Raw genomic sequence first — 18596 nt, 5'->3', positions numbered from 1 at the left:
TTCCAATAGAGAACACATGCTCATTTGGCCAAGACAAGCATACAGTATAAGAGGTCAAGAGGAATAGCTGTTACCAGAATGATCGCTCAATCAATAGCTTTCAAAGGTGTCCACAGACAAAGAAGTACCATAAACTGCAGGCAAATTACGCACCACTTCTTCCCAACCATCATTGTATGCAAGACCTCATATTGTGTAGTATCTATGGATGTGCTAAATGGCCACCTGGAGTCATAGAGTAATACGCACTCCTGATGAATATTGGTCATCTGAGCCACTGCTCCACTTTGGGATTACTAGAACTAAATGTTTCTGTGGCCATAGAATCGAATCTGGGGGCACTTTAATTACTTACCTGAGTAACACAAGGAAGCCCAAGGAGAAATAACACAGCACATATTGCTGCAGTAAGGGGAATCCTCATTTTCTTCATTAATTTTGGAAACACATCTTGTATTGTAGTAGTTAGTGTTTCTACAATGACATAAAAGAAAATTGAAATCTTGAAAAATGTCGAAAGAGCTTTGTTATCACCCCTTTATACCTCCATATAACCTAGCACAGTAGGTATGTCCTTGGTCATGTGCAACACATTTCTTGGCAGAAACCGTCCTCTTTCTGGCACCTAAAACTATTGGTCAGTTTATTGCTTTCCCACCTGTGAATACTGGAGCATGCAAGATCAGCATCTTTCCTTTGACCCTGGGTCCATCAACTATGAGTTGGTGCCACACTGGGGTCTCGAAAATAATTTTTAGGACCACAGTGCATCGACAAAAGTAGGCAACCCTCTAGACAGCATCTCCCTATCTTACCTTTTCTCATTACTTCCTCCATTCCCTCTTATCAAGCTCCCATCACCCTTCTTTATACACTCATGATCATTCCCAAAATGTGTGCTACATGAACAATATAAATTATGTGCAACTTACCTATTAGTGCAAACTGTGAGTCTAGTCCCAGAGCCAGCAACATGCAAAAGAAAAGAATAGACCAGAGAGGAGAAACTGGTAATTTCGCCAATGCATCAGGGTAAGCAATGAATGCCAACCCAAATCCTACAAGAAACATAATTCATTATAATATTACTGTCATAAAACTAGCAAACATTACTAATATTCTGCCTTTTTCTTTACAATCGGTATCTACAGGACAACTGTGATACCAGCCATGAACATTGAGTAATCAACGGAGAATATCTGCTAATGTCTTCCCTTCTCCCCACATAAGGCATGTTTGTTTCGACAGAGCATTTATGCGTTCTTCAAGGACAGGGGGAAGAGAAAACTACCAAATCAAAGGACCAGCAGGTTGAAATCCAATTGTCTGATCATCCATTTCCCAACATCAGATGTCACGTGTCTGCAGATGCCAAATTGCATGACTTTGGCCAATGTTCATGTAATGTGTATGGGCAACCTAAGTGATAATTATTCGTAATGGTCATAGACATCCTCGACAGTAACTGCTCCATGCAAAATGATCAATGACTGGCAGAGGAAGCATTATATCATTAGGAAAGTTTTACCTTCATCTACCACATCAGAAACCTTTTTTCCTGATACCAAAGCCATGTGTCCAAGGATGGAGAAGATGGAGAATCCAGCAAGGATACTAGTCAAGCAGTTTATTATGGAAACCACAATGGAATCCCAGTAACAATTGTTCTGAAATTTATTGTAAGATGAAAGAGCGATCAGTCCTCCCCAGGCGGTGTTCAGAGAATAAAATATTTGGGTAGCAGCATCTCTCCAGACCTAAAATGAGAAGCAAACCTTGGATTTATTGACCAATTAACATGTTCTATACAAAGCAAATTGTGTCAAATACATTGAAGGATGTATACAGATACACATGCGGTACAACTGCACATGCCATACACATGATGTATACGTACACATGCCATACACATACAAATGCCGTACACAAGAAGCTGAGCACATACACATGCCGTACACATACAAATGCCGTACACATACACATTTCACACACAAACAAATACACATGCTATACACGGTGAACACGTGTATATGTTGACATGTACAGTATATGCTGAACATATACATATGCCATACACATGGTGTATATGTGCCATACAAATGCACATGCCACACACAAACACATGCTGTACACATACATATGCCATACATATTAACATGTGTGCACATGCCACACACACACATGTCATACACATACACATGCCGTACTTATGCACATGCCACACACACGTCATACATACACACATGCCGTACATATGCAAATGCCACACACACATGTCATACATATACACATGCCGTACATATGCAAATGCCACACACACACGTCATACATATACACATGCCGTACATATGCAAATGCCACACACACACGTCATACATATACACATGCCGTACATATGCAAATGCCAAACACACGTCATACACATACACATGCCACACACACATGTCATACACATACACATGCCGTACATATGCAAATGCCACAGATACAATAAACAATACAAATACTCTACACATATACATGCCAAACATATACACATGCCACACGCATACAATATGACTGCTGTACATATACTCATACAACTATCAGACAACAAGGACTGTATCAATGACATTGACATGGCAATACTCACTTCACCATTACTAAGCTTTGTAATGTTGGACTGCTGCCCAATATAATATTCAATGCCATCTTTAGCTCCCTCTAAAGTTGCCCCTCGGACAAGAAGGATAATGAGGACAATGTATGGGAATACTGCAGTGATATACACCACCTAGATGAGAAAAAGACTTCAATTGAGCTTCAAGTGGATCAAAAAGTCCCTGGTTTACCTGATATACGTATATAACATGTAAATTGCATCAGTTCATACACCTTACAATTTGTTGAGTTGCTTATGGATTTGCTGGGTAACGGTGCTCCCAACAGGTGAGGGGCCCCAGAGGTGTGTGTAATCCTCTGCCGGCCAATCATATGTATAATACCACTCACTGATGCTTAGTGATCCAGGACACTTTCATTTCAACTTAGATATTAACTTAGATATTTAGATGAGAATTACACAACCAATTTCTATATTTATTTATATTACTCGCTCATATAGCACCATTAATTTGTAAAGCACTTTGCAGACATTATCATATAAGTTTCTGTTCCATTTCCGTAGGACAAATTAACCCACTGATCTTCATCTATAAGCCATGGCTGCACTTGGCCAGATCACGGTTTAAAAATCGCTACAAGCCATGGCAGCACTTGGCCAAATCCCTATTTGATGATCGCTACAAGCCATGGTTGCACTTGGCCAGACCATGGTTTGATGATCAGTTCAAGCCATGGCAGCACTTGGCCAGACCACGGTTTGATGATCGCTACAAGCCATGGTTGCACTTGGCCAGACCATGGTTTGATGATCACTGAAAGCCATGGCTTGCACTTGGCCAGACCACGGCTTGATAATCACTTCAAACCATGGCAGCACTTGGCCAGACCACGGTTTAATGATCACTACAAACCGTGGCTGCACCTGGCCAGGTCACTATTTGATGATCGCTGCAAGCCATGGCTGCACTTGGCCAGATCACTATTTGATTATCGCTGAAAGTCATGGCTGCACTTGGCCAGATCACGGTTTGATGATCACTTCAAGCCATGCCGGTACTTGGCCACACCATGGTTTGATGATCGCTACAAGTCATGCCGGCACTTGGCCACACCACAGTTAATCACTACAAGCCATAGCTGCACTTGGCTAGATCACTATTTGATGATCGCTGCAAGCCATGGCGGCACTTGGCCAGATCACAGTTTGATGACCATACGCTCAAGTGCAGGAGTTGAATGGGCGAAAAAAAAAAAACAGACAGCACACAGAGAGGGTTTTCTGTTTTTGACTGATTGGTTGTTACCTGATTTTTTTCAATTTGAGAAAAAACAGAGAACATACAGATAGTAAAGATGGAAACACCAAACACAAAAAAACATAGAAAACAAATCATCATGCAGATTCAAAATTGATAATTTTTCTGTGTTTGTAGAACGCCTTATATAACCATTTTCATGTTGGATGGCAGTTTACATCACATAGTAGCTGCATGACTTATTGGTGCATATTTACCTTTCCAGAAGACTTGATTCCTTTCACCAAAGCAGCAGCAGTTATAATCCATGCCAGAAGAAGGCAGAGGGCTAGATGCCAAACCACTTGCCCCGTCTCGTCCATGCTAGTTGATCTCTTAAGAGCCACTTTGCTGTAATAATGAAAATATTATTATAAGTAGAGATGAACAAATTGATTGCCAGGACAGTGGTCCAACAGCCGTATCATGGTCTCCTGTCGAGAACACTGTGAGCGTCCTCCTGCCTGCTGGAATATCCGGGGCCTCATCTAATTACTAGGCTCAGTGCAAAATCATGAGCGTGTTGTGATGTAATGATGAAGACATGCAAGTGCAGCGCCCCAGGGTCCTGGTCATTGCAGTTATGTCATTTCCCTCTAGGGGGGAGTGATGTTACGTTTGGAGGCAAAGAAAGACAACCGAATCCAGGTATCACAAACATGCAACACATTTCGCACTCCAGGCCACCAGGGCGAGCTATGTTCCTATTTATTAGGGCACTCTTCACACTTAGGTAAAACTGGTTGCCTGGGGAGGTAGTGAGGCACTTGCTGACTGAGCTTTGCTCAGGTAGTTGGTCCCTGGCAGGGGTGGGAGCCTGTCAGAGGCTGAGACAGAAGGACACGGAGCTGTGCCTGCCCTAAGTGTGGCAGCTTCTAAGAAAGGACACTAAAGGAGAATTGTATTGTAGAGAGGGTGAAGAAGTCATAGCAAAGGAGTGGATACCAGGAGGAGTTCTGCCCTACACAGGCTGCCTCCTTCTGAGGCACAGGATCCCGGTAGTCGAAACACCGAGGGAGCAACAGTCCTTTATGCCTTGCTCCAGAGACCGGCAGGACAGCTAATTTCATGTTACTAATCCACCCCTACACCCAGGAGGCAATGTGGCACCGCTTAGAGGCTGGGGCATGATAGAGTCCCTGTAAAATGCCTCAAGCCACCGGTCATACGGGTTTTTCCTATCCATCTGGGGGACAGAGAGAGAGACATCTACAACATCTGTGAGGACCTTATGAGACGCTTAGCAGTAAGGCACTACAACACCATGGCGCTAGAGGAAGGCTACTGATTTCTACCTGGATAAGGGGACTCTGTATATGCCTCCAAACCGGCCGGACTCTGCCTGCCCTGTGGTCTGGTACCCTGGACTGTGGATGCTGAAACCTTCAGTGAAAAGTAAAGAGACTGCAACCTTGTGTCCTCGTTCTTCACTGCGCCTCTCACCATCCACCACCTACATACCGGGAAACCCTGGGGAGACACTTCACCTGTGGGAAGGTATACCATCTAGCTGCCATAACATCACCCCAGCGGACCCCTTAAAGCAGCGTCGGTCACCCTGACCGAATACCACAGTTGGCGTCATGAACATTCCCTTTAAAGAACTTTCCGTTTAACACGGACGTCCCAAGGACCATGGACCGGGTCAACCACCGTGACATCCCCCTGTGAACCGAAGGACCCGGTACCGAGTACCCGCTGCCATTGGGGGCACTCCACAAGGCCTATAAGTCAGAAGAGGCTCTGGAGAGTCCGACAGATAGGAGGCGAATTACAGGCTCCTATCTGGCTGCCACAGACCAATAATGTGACCAACAGGGCACTTTCTTCTGAATCTATTCACTTAACTCTACTTTTATCAGAACTTCTGACAAATGCCATATATTTACTATATGAATGCAATAGCTAGAAACTCTCACCACCACTCATATTGGGCACATTCACTAATGCACATATGCACTTTATTTGTCATATTTACGGTCAATCTACACTTTAAAGGCACTGTCCAGAAGAGCACTATCAGATCGTGTGTAGGACTACACCCGGTAATGCCACCGATCAGCTAGTACTAACTCTGGCAGTGGTCGGATAAAAACAGTGTTCAGAGTGAAACGCCATAACTATTCACTGTGAACTGCTGCTCAGCTCCTTACAAAATAAATAGTATCTGAGCTGTAGTATTCGAAAATGGCCTATGTGCAGCAAACAGAGCTTTGCTGTACTGGCTCCATTCAACATTTACATCAACCTAATGTTGAAAACAGCTGATAGGATGGTTTTGCCAGGTTTTTACCCCAACAAACCAACACTGATAACTTATCTTAAGGATGGGGTGTTGGGCTTGGACCCCAACGTTCCAATATCGATGACCTATCTTAAGGATGGGGTGTTGGGTTTGGACCCCTACGAACCAACATTGATGACCAATCTCAAGGATGGGGTGCCGGGTTTGGACCCCAATGATCCAATATTGATGACCTATCTTAAGAATGGGGTGTCAGGTTTGTGCCCCAATGAACCAATATTAATGACCTACACACATGGTCAAAATTGTTGGAACTCCTCGCTTAATGACAGAAAAACCCACAATGGTCACAGAAAAAATTCTGTGGAAGCATGGTTGAGAAGCAATGTCTGACTTTCATTTTTTAATTTTCATAGATCTTTCATTTATTATTTTGTCAGACTCAAATTATTTCTGTGACCATTGTGGTTTTTTCTGTCATTAAACAAGGGGTACCAACAATTTTGACCACGTGTGTATCTTAAGGATGGGGGTGCAGGGTTTGGACCCTAAAGATCCAATTTTGATGACCTATCTTAAGGATGCGGTACCATGTTTGGATCCCAACAATCTAATATTGATGACCAGTCATAAGGTTAACAATCAACACTAAACAGGTAATCCAGCTTCATTCAGTTCTGCGTCAGGAGCTGATTGCGACCGGTTACGTAACATCTATATATCATCGCCTGAAATATGACATTCCCAGCCCCGCTCACATCCCTATGTGGAGGCGTGAGAAGCTGGATTACCATTCACATTGGGTGTATCCGATGAGGATTTCTGCATTGTAATACCCATAGCAGAGTTTGCAGTGGTAAAAACAATATCAAATGCAGATTTCACTGTGGATTTCGCACTGCAATGGGTAAAATTTGTGCTAAACATCTGGAAAAGAAATTGACCAGCTGCAGATTTTACTTTCATAGTGCCAGTCAATTTACGCTGCAGATTTTCTTTGCACTCTGCTGAACTGTCCTACAGTGAGGATTTCCCTCTCAGTAAATTGATGGAAATCAGCCGTGTTGGACAGAATATCGTAATATTAACTATTAAACTGCAGGATGAAAATGCAATACTTACTCCCAGTACTGTTTGCTGGGTAATTCCGTTCTGTTCACACAGGTGAGGTTGTTTCCGTTAACCCATGAAACATTCATTGTTACTGTAGCATTCTCTAACGTTACATTACAGATTCCTAAAAAGAAAGAGGTCACATTTGCTTTAGCATATTCATACGAAGTGGCATAAACCGCACAGTTTGCTTTTTTATGACTTAACTAATATTTTCTGCATGATGCAGTATTTGAATAAGGATGTATTATGGATCCATTAAAATTAGTTATCTTACTCACCATTATTTTTATTAGCACTACAGACATTATCATCACTGTCCCTGATGGGGCTCACAATCTAAAATCAATCTCAGTATGTCTTTGGAGTCTGGGAGAAAACTGGAGCAAACTCACAAGAACATACAAACTCCTCCTGTTGTCCTTTGTAGAATTTAATACCCAAGACCCCAGCGCTGCAAAGCAATAGTTCCGACCACTGAGCCACCATATTGTCTGTGAGCATAAAGGAATCATATGATATACAGAAGTTTATTGTAGACCTGAATTACAGTCCCCATGGAACAATGTACTTCTACATCTTGTATTCATTCGTGAGATGTTACACATGGACGATGTTACTGTGTTCACATGTTAGATAAAACTATTGGTAGGTCACACAATTATTTATGCACACAATAATGCCGATGGCGGCATGCCAGACGACTGCTATGAGGCCCATGAGCTTGCACTGTCTCCTGACGGACATCTGACCACCTCTCGTAATATCTGCATATAAGAACTTCAGAAGTCAGCAGGAATTTGGATAGAGTGGTGCCCTCTTACACATAGAGTGGTGCCCTCTTACACATTAAACTAATGTTGGTCAATTCCATTGAAATCAACAGTCTAATGTTGGTGTCGGCCCTTGACTTTTCCCCAAAAGATCATATTGGGGGAAATTAACATTTGGCATGTCCAATTTTGGACTGTCGAGCCTGTTATTTTTTAAGAGATAAGCCACCACCAAAAATGTCTGTCAGTGACTCTCTTACAGAGAACACGAGAGCACTTGGCAGTGCGAGCGCTCCTGTGTATGGGAGAATTGGGTGACATAGCTGGCAGCCGAAACAGTTACAGTTCTTTTCTACATAGAAGTTAGATGACACTGAGATTGGAGCTAACTATGGTCGCAGAAGGTTATATCCTTATATGCCGTGGTTAACATCAAGACAGCTTCAAAGAAAACCTCAAGAACTTGTTTTAGCTACAATGTACACGTATGAGATCCACTACCGTCTCCAAAAGATCTACTTTCTCCCATTACCAATGCCCTCCAACATTTAAGTGCCCCCTTAAGCGATTGATTGGCTGACATCTATCTATCCTGACTTCCCAATAAACAGAAATATTCAGCTTGGTCAAGCAATTCTGTGTTCTCTATCAGATGCCCACTGCCAGACTCATCTGGCAATGATTTATCTTGGGGGAGAACAAAGGGACTGACTGATGGAAATCCTACAGGCTGGATCTTTCCTACAGCTGATGTTGGGTGGAGGCCCACATTAAACATTAGACTGTTGGCTGATCCCACCAATATAAGTCAGTTTGGACAATTTTAATCTAATATGTATTGGGCCTTAATTGAGAATCATAATGATCATTGTTATCAAGGTGTGGGGTATAAAGCTAACCGAACACATTAGACTAATGTTGGCGGAACCTGTCAATATCGACTGTCTAATGTGTATGGGAACACCAGCCAATTGATGATCGGGAGTGATATCAATCAGGCGTGCTCGATTTCGTACTGCTGAACTCCCTGTTCTCCCTCACTGACATGTACTCCAGCAGCTTTCATAGAGAACACAGGAGCACTCGGCCGAAAGGATTACATGCATTTTTACTGCTTTTTCATAGCAGACACATACTAAAAACACACATGTGTTTCGTTCCGGAAGATTTTCCACATCTAATGCACTTCAATGGGAAAAATCTGCATATAAAACTGAACTTACCTGCAAGAGACATTGACCCTTTTGACAGCATAAAAATATAGCGCAGTAGACATGAGATTTTTATAAATTCCACCTGGAACTGTAGCATTCTGCGTTTTTTTGGGCAACAAAAATATGTAGAGTCCAAAACCGAGCAAAACCCATCGCGAGAACTTAAACTAAGAGTAAAAAGTTTTTCTTACCACTTAAACTTTGACAATTACTGTCGGCCCACTCAAAACAGTCAGACCAAGGAAGATAACTTCGGAATGAGGAAAATAAATAAAAGAGACTGTAGGCAATAATTACATTGTAGTATATAGATACTAATGTAGATATCAGCACCATCGTAAAGCCAACACCTAGAAGCGAGAAAAAAAATAACTTATTATTTTCTGTCCAATATCAAGGAAATTATAAACAGAAAAATAAAATGAAATATTTGAATTTTTTGGGGGGAGGTAGGGATTTCTATGGGAAGGGAAGGACTTAGGTTAAAAAATATTTTTTTCTTATACATTAAGAATCTTGTAGAGAAAAGGAGTTTATCCTTACCTTGGAAGAGTGGCACAATTCTCCATATTTCAATGGGGCCCAAACTGGCAAACTGTCCAAGAGAGCACTCAAGAAATAATAAAGGTAAACCAGCCAGCGCCAGCATGATAACATAAGGGATAAGAAATGCTCCTAAAAATTAAAATTGTATAGAAATTATTTTAAAGCAAATTATTCTGAAAGAACAAAGGCTGCCTGGTTTCTTTATGAACTGGCTAATGGATTTTGATTAAAACATTTGAGCTACCGAACAATGTGAGCTTTAATAATGACTAGAACTGTCGTTAAACTTGGATAATGAACTACAAACTGATTAATCATAATAATGAAAAGATAATATTGTGACGATCATCCCAGCCAAAAAGGATCCCGTAAATGGTTATTCCCAGCCACACAAATTGTATTGTCGGATAGTGCAAATACACGCAATTTTGCAATTTACCGGCTATTAAACTTTTCAGCCGTTCTTGAAATATTAACACTTTTTTGTTTTGTTTACAGATCTTTGCTTTGGAGACCGACACTGCTATTAGTAGAACATGGCCAAGTGCTTAGAAACTGTTCTCTATTGAGCTTGTGAGTGCTGTACTGAAGCTGGCAAAGATCACTGGAGAGCACTGTTACCTTCTAATACTGGCCAGCTTCAGGGCAGTCCTTACATCTAGACCAGTGACGGACATATAACCAGTGCAACCTGTGCAGCCGGACAAGGGCCTAAGGGGTAGGGGAGCCCATTTCTACCTCCAAACAAGGTGCAATTTTGCATTTTTAGGAGCTCTTGAGTTGCAAAGGGCCCAAATATTGCTCTTGCTCAGGGACCTTTTTCTGCCTGTGTCCACCACTGAGATAGACAACAGTGGTCGTTCTTCTAAGCAAAAAGCTGTTAACAAAAGAAAAGTGTCAATATCTTAAGAGCAGATGAAAATTTTAATAAACAGCAAATTACAAAAGTGTTTGATTTTTTAAGTATCATCCAACAATAGTCATGTATGAAATTGTGAGGTTAGACCTCCATAAATCAGACGTGGTTCTTCCAGTGCATGCCATGGATGTTTACCAGGATTGAGATCTGCAAAATTTATGTTCCTCAAACCATTCTTGAACATTTTTTGTAGCGGTACAGGGCATATTATTCTCCTGAAAGAGGCAACTGCCATTATGGAAGGGGGATACTTCATTTGCACAATGTTTAGGTAGGAGGAGCATATCAATAATATCCACATAATTGCCAAGACTCAAGGTTTCTCCGCAGAACCGTTTCCGATTCACAGTGGTCTTGCCTTCCTGTTTTCTTACCATGGTGTATCCTTGTGCCATCCCTACCCGAGCTGTGTGGTGCTCACCAACCTCTGACCATTTGGCAGAGATAACGTGGGCGAGTAGAGTGTTTACAGCCGCCAGAGCTTGGTGACATCACACTTTCTCTTTGGAATGGCTGGTGAGTATAGTTCAGCAATAAGTTCAGTCAATTCAACAATCGATGTGTTTCGAAAACACCGGTTTTCTTCCTCAGGAAGAGAAAGTGTGACGTCCCCACGCTCCAGCGGCTGTATATGCTGTACAAGCCCACCTTATCTCTGTCAGACTCTTTTCACACACGTGCCACCAGCTCGGGCACTTCTGCTGCATGAAATATCGAATGTAATGCCTTAAAGAAAACCGCAAGTCTCCGTGAGGTAAAACGTGCAGAATTTGTCTACCATCCTCCCACTACAAGCCTCCACAAGGTAAAATTGTTGGATCAGGACACTGTTCTTCCACTGCACACCCATGAATCACTATCACCTGCAGTGCGGACAATTGGATTAGACAAGAGCAATATAATGGACATATACAGCATTCCACATGTAGAGTGGCGATGAACTATTGCACTGTGACTCTCCTTAGATATCCTTCTAGTTACACCTGTTCATTACAGGAAAAAGTGGGTGTTGATCCCATGAACACAGCACGTTAAAGAGACACTGCCGAGCAAATATACCCCTGCTGTCACTTCACTGTCCTACAGGCAATAGTGGCCTCGCACGTATTGATTTAATGAATGCAGTATTACATAGAGGTATTATGAGCAAATACAGTATACCCCGGCTGGCTGTATATCACCTGATACTAATTGTTATTAGTGAGGAATACTACTAAACCACAACCCTGATTTTGAGGCCGTATCATAGGCAAATGACCACCACTAGAATTTACATGTAGGAAAATATAACCAAGTGCATTGGAACTCTAGTTTTATGTGTGTGCTCTAAAGCCCGACATTTTCGGTAAATATACATGCCTAATTTTATTCTTGCATGAAGGCACTATAAGGCTGCTAACCTCTTCTATGCCCACTATCACCATAGGTTGAGTGGTGTCTATACATAGAGGGAGCCCTTAGATAATCCCATTAGCTCCTCCTAAGTGCAGGTTCACAATTTCATATTTTATTCCAATTTTAGCGCCAAGTGGATTGGTTGGATTACCTGCAGCTGGCTTAAGAGGCTAGTCAGGAGCACCAATGCAGTCATTCATACTCAATAACTAATATTAGGGATCTCTTATATGGATTCGCTTTGAGGTTCAGATTTTTTAAAACTCCTCTTTTCTATCTTCTCTTATATCATTAAATGGATATTCCCCAAAAATAAACAAGTTATGACTTATCCGTGGCATAGAGGATAACCTGCTGATCATGGTGAGTCTAACACCCAGCATTCCCAGATTGGGGCTGTTAATGGGATTTTGTAGCTCTTTCCTGAATGATGTATGGGGGGAGCATGCACGGCTTTTTTATTTCCACTTTGATGGAGCTGCTTTTTTTTTCCGAAGGCTCTCAGAAGTTAATAGTGCCAACTTTTTGTGCTACAAAAGGTGTTTACTTTCTTTTTATTGCATTTCTAGGGGTGAGGTGCAGTAACCAAAAATGGCCATTTCGGAAATTCAATTTTTATTTCTTTACGGCATTTAATTAAATAATTTGATAGATTGGACTTGTAAGGATGCAGGAATATTAAATATGCTTATTTATTTTTAGATTAGAAAAGGTAGATATTAGTTAATTCTAATCTCCTATAAAGACCAGCCTGTGGCTAGATTTTATAGGTCTACCGAGGTGGTGGTGATAAAGGCCTTCAGAAGGATCTCTTCTGCTATTGCAACTTTATGGCATTGAAGGTGTACGGTCACCTGTAGCTACTCCTGTCCACATTCTCTCAAAACACTTTAGCAAAATGAACCAAACTGAGACTAGTATCAGTAAAATAACTTTTACATGTCATTCCACGTTACCTCCTCCATGCTTAAAAGCAAGGTATGGAAATCTCCAGACGTTTCCAAGTCCCACTGCATATCCCACCAAAGAGAGCAGATAGTCTGTTTTACTGGACCAGAACTCACGTTCTACGTTTTCTTCAGTGTTTGTCACACTGACAGCATCATTCTGCAAATACAATGAGACTAAAACACTACTAAAATACTAAAACACAGAGAACACAATGAAAGATCAAGTTCACACTTGGTGGTAGTGATGGAGCATGTAGACAGTGATGAGGCATGAAGACACAATAATCATAGTCTTTATGTGTTACACACCCTTCTAGGTCCAGGCTCTGCTCCCCTCACACTGGTTGGCTCAACTCTATTGTTCTCAATGTCAGGCTTTGCAAGTGGCCAGGCATGCTCTCATGTGATCATCTACCTAGGTCTATATAAGGCCCACGAAAACACACACCAGTACTGATAGTGTGCGGTCACAAGACCTCTCTATCCACTCAGGACTCCAATCAACTGAACTTTTCTAGGAGTATCCCTTCAGGCATGTGCCATCGGCCGGGGCATCGCTGTAGCATAATCACCAAACTAACACTCTTTTCTTTGAACTGCCGGAATGGAGCTCAAAACACAAGATATTCCACTGACCACATTATAATAGACTTGTTGCTGCTCTTGGACTAATATATGGTATATTTTAAATTATTAAGCATGACCTACATGGCATGAATAAACTAATGTGTTAATATATTGGAAACTACAGGTCAATCAACCAGGAGATTATTAAAAATATATATGTGGAGCGGCCCCCAGACGCAGGGCAACGGGGTACTCGGTACCGGGTCTCTCTCTCTGTTCTGGGGATGTCACGGTGGCCTGACCCGGTCCGTGGCCCTGCTAAGGGGGCCCAATTAAAGATGTAGGTGACGGTGTAGGTCACAGTAAATAATGAGGACACAGGGTTGCAGTCTCTTTACCTCTTACTGAAGGCTTCGGCATCCGCAATCCAGAGCACTGCTAACAGGGCTGGCTGAGGCCGGCCGGTCCAAAGGCACATCCAGAGTTCCCTTTACAGGTGGAAATCAGTAGCCTTCCTACCAGCGCCTGTGTGTTGTAGTACCTCCCTGCTGAGCACCACGGGATAGTCCTCACAACTGTTGTGTATGTTTCTGTTCTTTCTCTCCGTCCCCCAGATGATATGGATAGGATGCACCCGTATGACGCGGTAGGCCTGGAGTTAGTTTATAGGGACCCTAGGGACGCCCCTCTCCCACAATTGCCTCCATTGTCTTCGTTAGGTGTAAAGGTGAGACAGCCAACCTAAAGTTAACTGCCCGGCCGTAGTTCAAACTAATGCGTAGAGTCTCTTACTTCCTTGGTGTTCGGGCCGCCGGCTACATGCCTCAGAGGGATGTTGCTGATCTTGGGGCACGACTCCTTCTGGTTCTATCTCCTTTGTGCTGTGATCCTGTTTCTCACTTCTCCACAATATGCTTCGCTTCGTGTCCTTTCTTAGGAGTCTGCCGCTATAAGGCACAGGCACGGCTCCGTAATGATCTGTCTGTGCTAGGCTGCTGTCAGGATCCCACCCCTGACAGGTCCTCTCTCGAACTCTCCCCAGCTACTTTCTTCCTGACTTCCTATCCAACCCCCAGTTTTACCCATGTGTGAGGAGTGGCCTAGTAGATAGGACCTTTTGCTCCCCCTGGTGGCTGGAGTGTGAAGTGTAATGTGTGTCTGTGATACCTGCAAGGTGAACTCTTTTAGTGCAATCAGACGTACCATCACTGCCCTTAGTGGCGGAGCTACAGTACTGCAACGACCAGGACTCTGGGGCGCTGCACATAGTTTTAGTGAAGCGCAAATTGATAATAACTTTTATGCACTTTATAAGACAAATAGTGGTTTTTGCCTTTATTTGCTTATAATTAGAACCAATTGGTACTAGCGATGCTGTCCTTTTTCTGTTGACTATATTCACAAAATAACCTTTTGTTTAAGTCAAATTTTTGTTTGAAAAATGTATTTTTTATTTTTGTCAATTTTTTTTTAAATCATTTTTCTATTGTAATCTTTATTAAAAAATACTATTAATAATCCTGCAAGTTTCACTCTGACCACTATGGATTTTTTAGACTCATACTTCCATACTTTTAGGAAGAGTTTTCAGCAGGCTCCTTATCATCAGAGGCAAGATTACAATGACCTGTAAAACCTCTATAAATAGCTGATAACACAGGATCCACCAATCACAGCAGGTGATGTCACAGCTGACCTCTCTCCTCTTCCCTTCACAATGATCTTTGTATGTGCTCATTAAATACTTCAATACGAAAGATAAGGACTGGGACTGTACATTAATGTTAATGTACATGTATTGTTTCCTGAAACAACAGGATGTTAGACTGTACATTACTGTTAATGTACATGTGTCGTTTCCTGAAACAACAGGAATTTAGAGTCTAAAAAAGCCCCAGTGGCCAGTATGGAAACTGCAAGATTCCAATTTGATATCTTTAATAAAGCTTGTGATAAAAAATAAACAAAACATCATCAAATATAAAATAAAAAATCTTTTAACACAAAACCTGATTTAAACAATAGGTAATTTTCTGATTATATTTTCCCTTTACCTCCTATAGACAGCAGGCTGCCACTTTCATTAACAAATGGAAGTCAAGAGAACCTCGTTCCTCAGATAGATGTGGTCTAGAATATGGGATATACTGTACATGGGAAAACAGCTCTAATAAAATATGGTATCATGTGTTCTATATCTGGTGGAGGCTTTTATACGAACAGATGACAACTCATTATAGTGACACGTACATGTGAACATAATTATAAAAATTTCTGAAATTGTGTTTGATTTTATATGTAGAAAAGTCATAACGTCAATAATTTATTAACTGCCTGCAGAATATAGGGAAACCCACTCAACGTTCTACAGTTTAAAACTTTTTAGAACTTTTTATAACTTATAAATATATTATTATATAAATTATATATTTATAACTTTTATGTATCTTTTCTGCTGTAATCTAAATCATCTCTCAATAGAATAAAGATTGTGAATTACACAACATATCAGAAATTTAGAAAAAATATAACAAATATGCAAAAAAAAAGGTAAAGGAAGCACATATTTATATAATAATAAACTACCTAGAAATATATAAAGTTACGATTGCCTCTATTAGATAACTTACATTTGTTTGTGTGGATTGTTTCCCACGACATTTGATACATCTGGACAAGGATATATTTCCCATGTCCTCTCTATCAGGACCTATCTGTAACTTCTGCCCGGGATTGTCATTGAATGGAGGAGATGTCGAATGACATGGTACTTTTTAATTAAAAAGGACAACGACTGACTCCCTGTGATTGCCTAATAAAAGCTGCAATAAAACGCCTAATCCACAATCATCTGTAATTCACTATGCAAATTCTTGCTAACTCTATATAGACCAGGAACAAGACAGTTATAACTACTTCAGCAAAGGCAAAAAAGAGACCTAGATTCTGCTGCAAATGTCCGTAAATTCCCTCGTGCTTCATGAAATACTTTTTAGTCTGACCACCATGCAAGCAAAGCCAGTGTCATAGTTCTTTGGGACAGATAAATCTAGCTAGCAGGGAAATCATTTCTCCAGGTCAACGCCCTGGCACTTTTTTAGTTGGCAGAGTAGCACACATCATGTATAAATATGAATTAGATAACGTCATGTTTACACCCACAATCATCAATGTAAAAATGACTGGATTGATTTAGTATCCTAACCTTTGTTTTATCTTGCTCTTTATTTATTATTTGCCTCCTACTATCACCTTGGATGGATGCGCAGCACCTGGGTAGGACCAGTATCTACCACTGGCTGCTACAAACAGAAAAGACCCCCTGTTCAAGAGCAATATATGGGCCCTTTAAAGTCTTATACCTCATAATGCACAATTTTATCTTGAAATGGGCCCCTTTACCTCTTGGGCCCCTGGGCAGCTGCATAGGTTGCACCTATGATATGTCTGCCCCTAGTATCTACTTTACCAGAATGGTTTTTTGTCACTAAAAATATAGTATTATTTCAACAATATGTGATCATGATGCAGCAATATTATATAGTAACTGTATGACTACGTTACAGTTTGTAGCTCATCTCATTGTGTCTGGTATCCTCTTCCCATCCGCTCTCCTCTCCACCATCTCTTCCTGCAGAGATCTTAGCTTCCTAAAGGGCCAGTATGTCTCTGATTGTCCCTGACACCAGACAACTCTGAGATACCCCCAGGCTATATAAGATTCCCTAGGTCTTCCTGCTTGACTATTAGCCTCTGAAGGCATAGTGACATCTGAGGCCTACTTGAGCCGGAAGTCACGGACTGGATTGAACAGGCCAAATCGGATGCGTGTGATGGGGGATGACTAAAAGAAGAGGCATGTAGAATCGGAAGGCAGTCTGTGAGGTGTGAGATGATATGAGGTATAAATTGTCACAGGTTTACTGCAACAGAGAGGGGCCACAAGACTGAGGTGTCTGATTTCTCATACCCCTGCACTGATTAAAAGCACTTCACAATTATATTAAACAGTGTAGGATTCTGCCAGCAGTGCAGGTGTTAATCCATTCGGTTGAGAGCTCCTGGAAGCTTTACTGCTTTGATCGTCTCAGTTGTTCATTAGGAGCCGATCACTCCTTTTTGAGATATATATATATACACTCACCGGCCACTTTATTAGGTACACCATGCTAGTAACGGGTTGGACCCCTTTTGCCTTCAGAACTGCCTCAATTCTTCGTGGCATAGATTCAACAAGGTGCTGGAAGCATTCCTCAGAGATTTTGGTCCATATTGACATGATGGCATCACACAGTTGCCGCAGATTTGTCGGCTGCACATCCCAAAGATGCTCCATACAAGGCAGGATGGATCCATGCTTTCATGTTGTTTACGCCAAATTCTGACCCTACCATCCGAATGTCGCAGCAGAAATCGAGACTCATCAGACCAAGCAACATTTTTCCAATCTTCTACTGTCCAATTTCGATGAGCTTGTACAAATTGTAGCCTCAGTTTCCTGTTCTTAGCTGAAAGGAGTGGTACCCGGTGTGGTCTTCTGCTGCTGTAGCCCATCTGCCTCAAAGTTCGACGCACTGTGTGTTCAGAGATGCTCTTAGGCCTACCTTGGTTGTAACGGGTGGCGATTTGAGTCACTGTTGCCTTTCTATCAGCTCGAACCAGTCTGCCCATTCTCCTCTGACCTCTGGCATCAACAAGGCATTTCCGCCCACAGAACTGCCGCTCACTGGATTTTTTTTCTTTTTCGGACCATTCTCTGTAAACCCTAGAGATGGTTGTGCGTGAAAATCCCAGTAGATCAGCAGTTTCTGAAATACTCAGACCAGCCCTTCTGGCACCAACAACCATGCCACGTTCAAAGGCACTCAAATCACTTTTCTTCCCCATACTGATGCTCGGTTTGAACTGCAGGAGATTGTCTTGACCATGTCTACATGCCTAAATGCACTGAGTTGCCGCCATGTGATTGGCTGAT

The 18596-nt window shown here is 41.8% G+C and overlaps 1 protein-coding gene across 1 annotated transcript in view; it reads right to left on the bottom strand.

Moving 5' to 3' along the window:
* Positions 1 to 16314, bottom strand: part of LOC143803735 (sodium- and chloride-dependent neutral and basic amino acid transporter B(0+)-like) — a 36228-nt gene extending 19914 nt beyond the window's left edge. Inside the window, exons 1-10 of the mRNA XM_077281509.1 lie at positions 16252 to 16314; positions 13061 to 13211; positions 9788 to 9919; positions 9436 to 9594; positions 7267 to 7381; positions 4118 to 4250; positions 2633 to 2773; positions 1529 to 1757; positions 933 to 1058; positions 356 to 474 (exon numbers count right to left, since the gene is read on the bottom strand). Of these exons, the coding sequence (XP_077137624.1) occupies positions 356 to 474; positions 933 to 1058; positions 1529 to 1757; positions 2633 to 2773; positions 4118 to 4250; positions 7267 to 7381; positions 9436 to 9594; positions 9788 to 9919; positions 13061 to 13211; positions 16252 to 16314 (1368 nt within the window). The remainder of the gene's footprint in view (positions 1 to 355; positions 475 to 932; positions 1059 to 1528; positions 1758 to 2632; positions 2774 to 4117; positions 4251 to 7266; positions 7382 to 9435; positions 9595 to 9787; positions 9920 to 13060; positions 13212 to 16251) is intronic.
* Positions 16315 to 18596: the final 2282 nt, after the last annotated feature.

This window comes from Ranitomeya variabilis, chromosome 2 (assembly GCF_051348905.1).
Source record: "Ranitomeya variabilis isolate aRanVar5 chromosome 2, aRanVar5.hap1, whole genome shotgun sequence".
Taxonomy (NCBI): domain Eukaryota; kingdom Metazoa; phylum Chordata; class Amphibia; order Anura; family Dendrobatidae; genus Ranitomeya; species Ranitomeya variabilis.
This window is presented reverse-complemented; position numbering and strand designations above follow the sequence as displayed.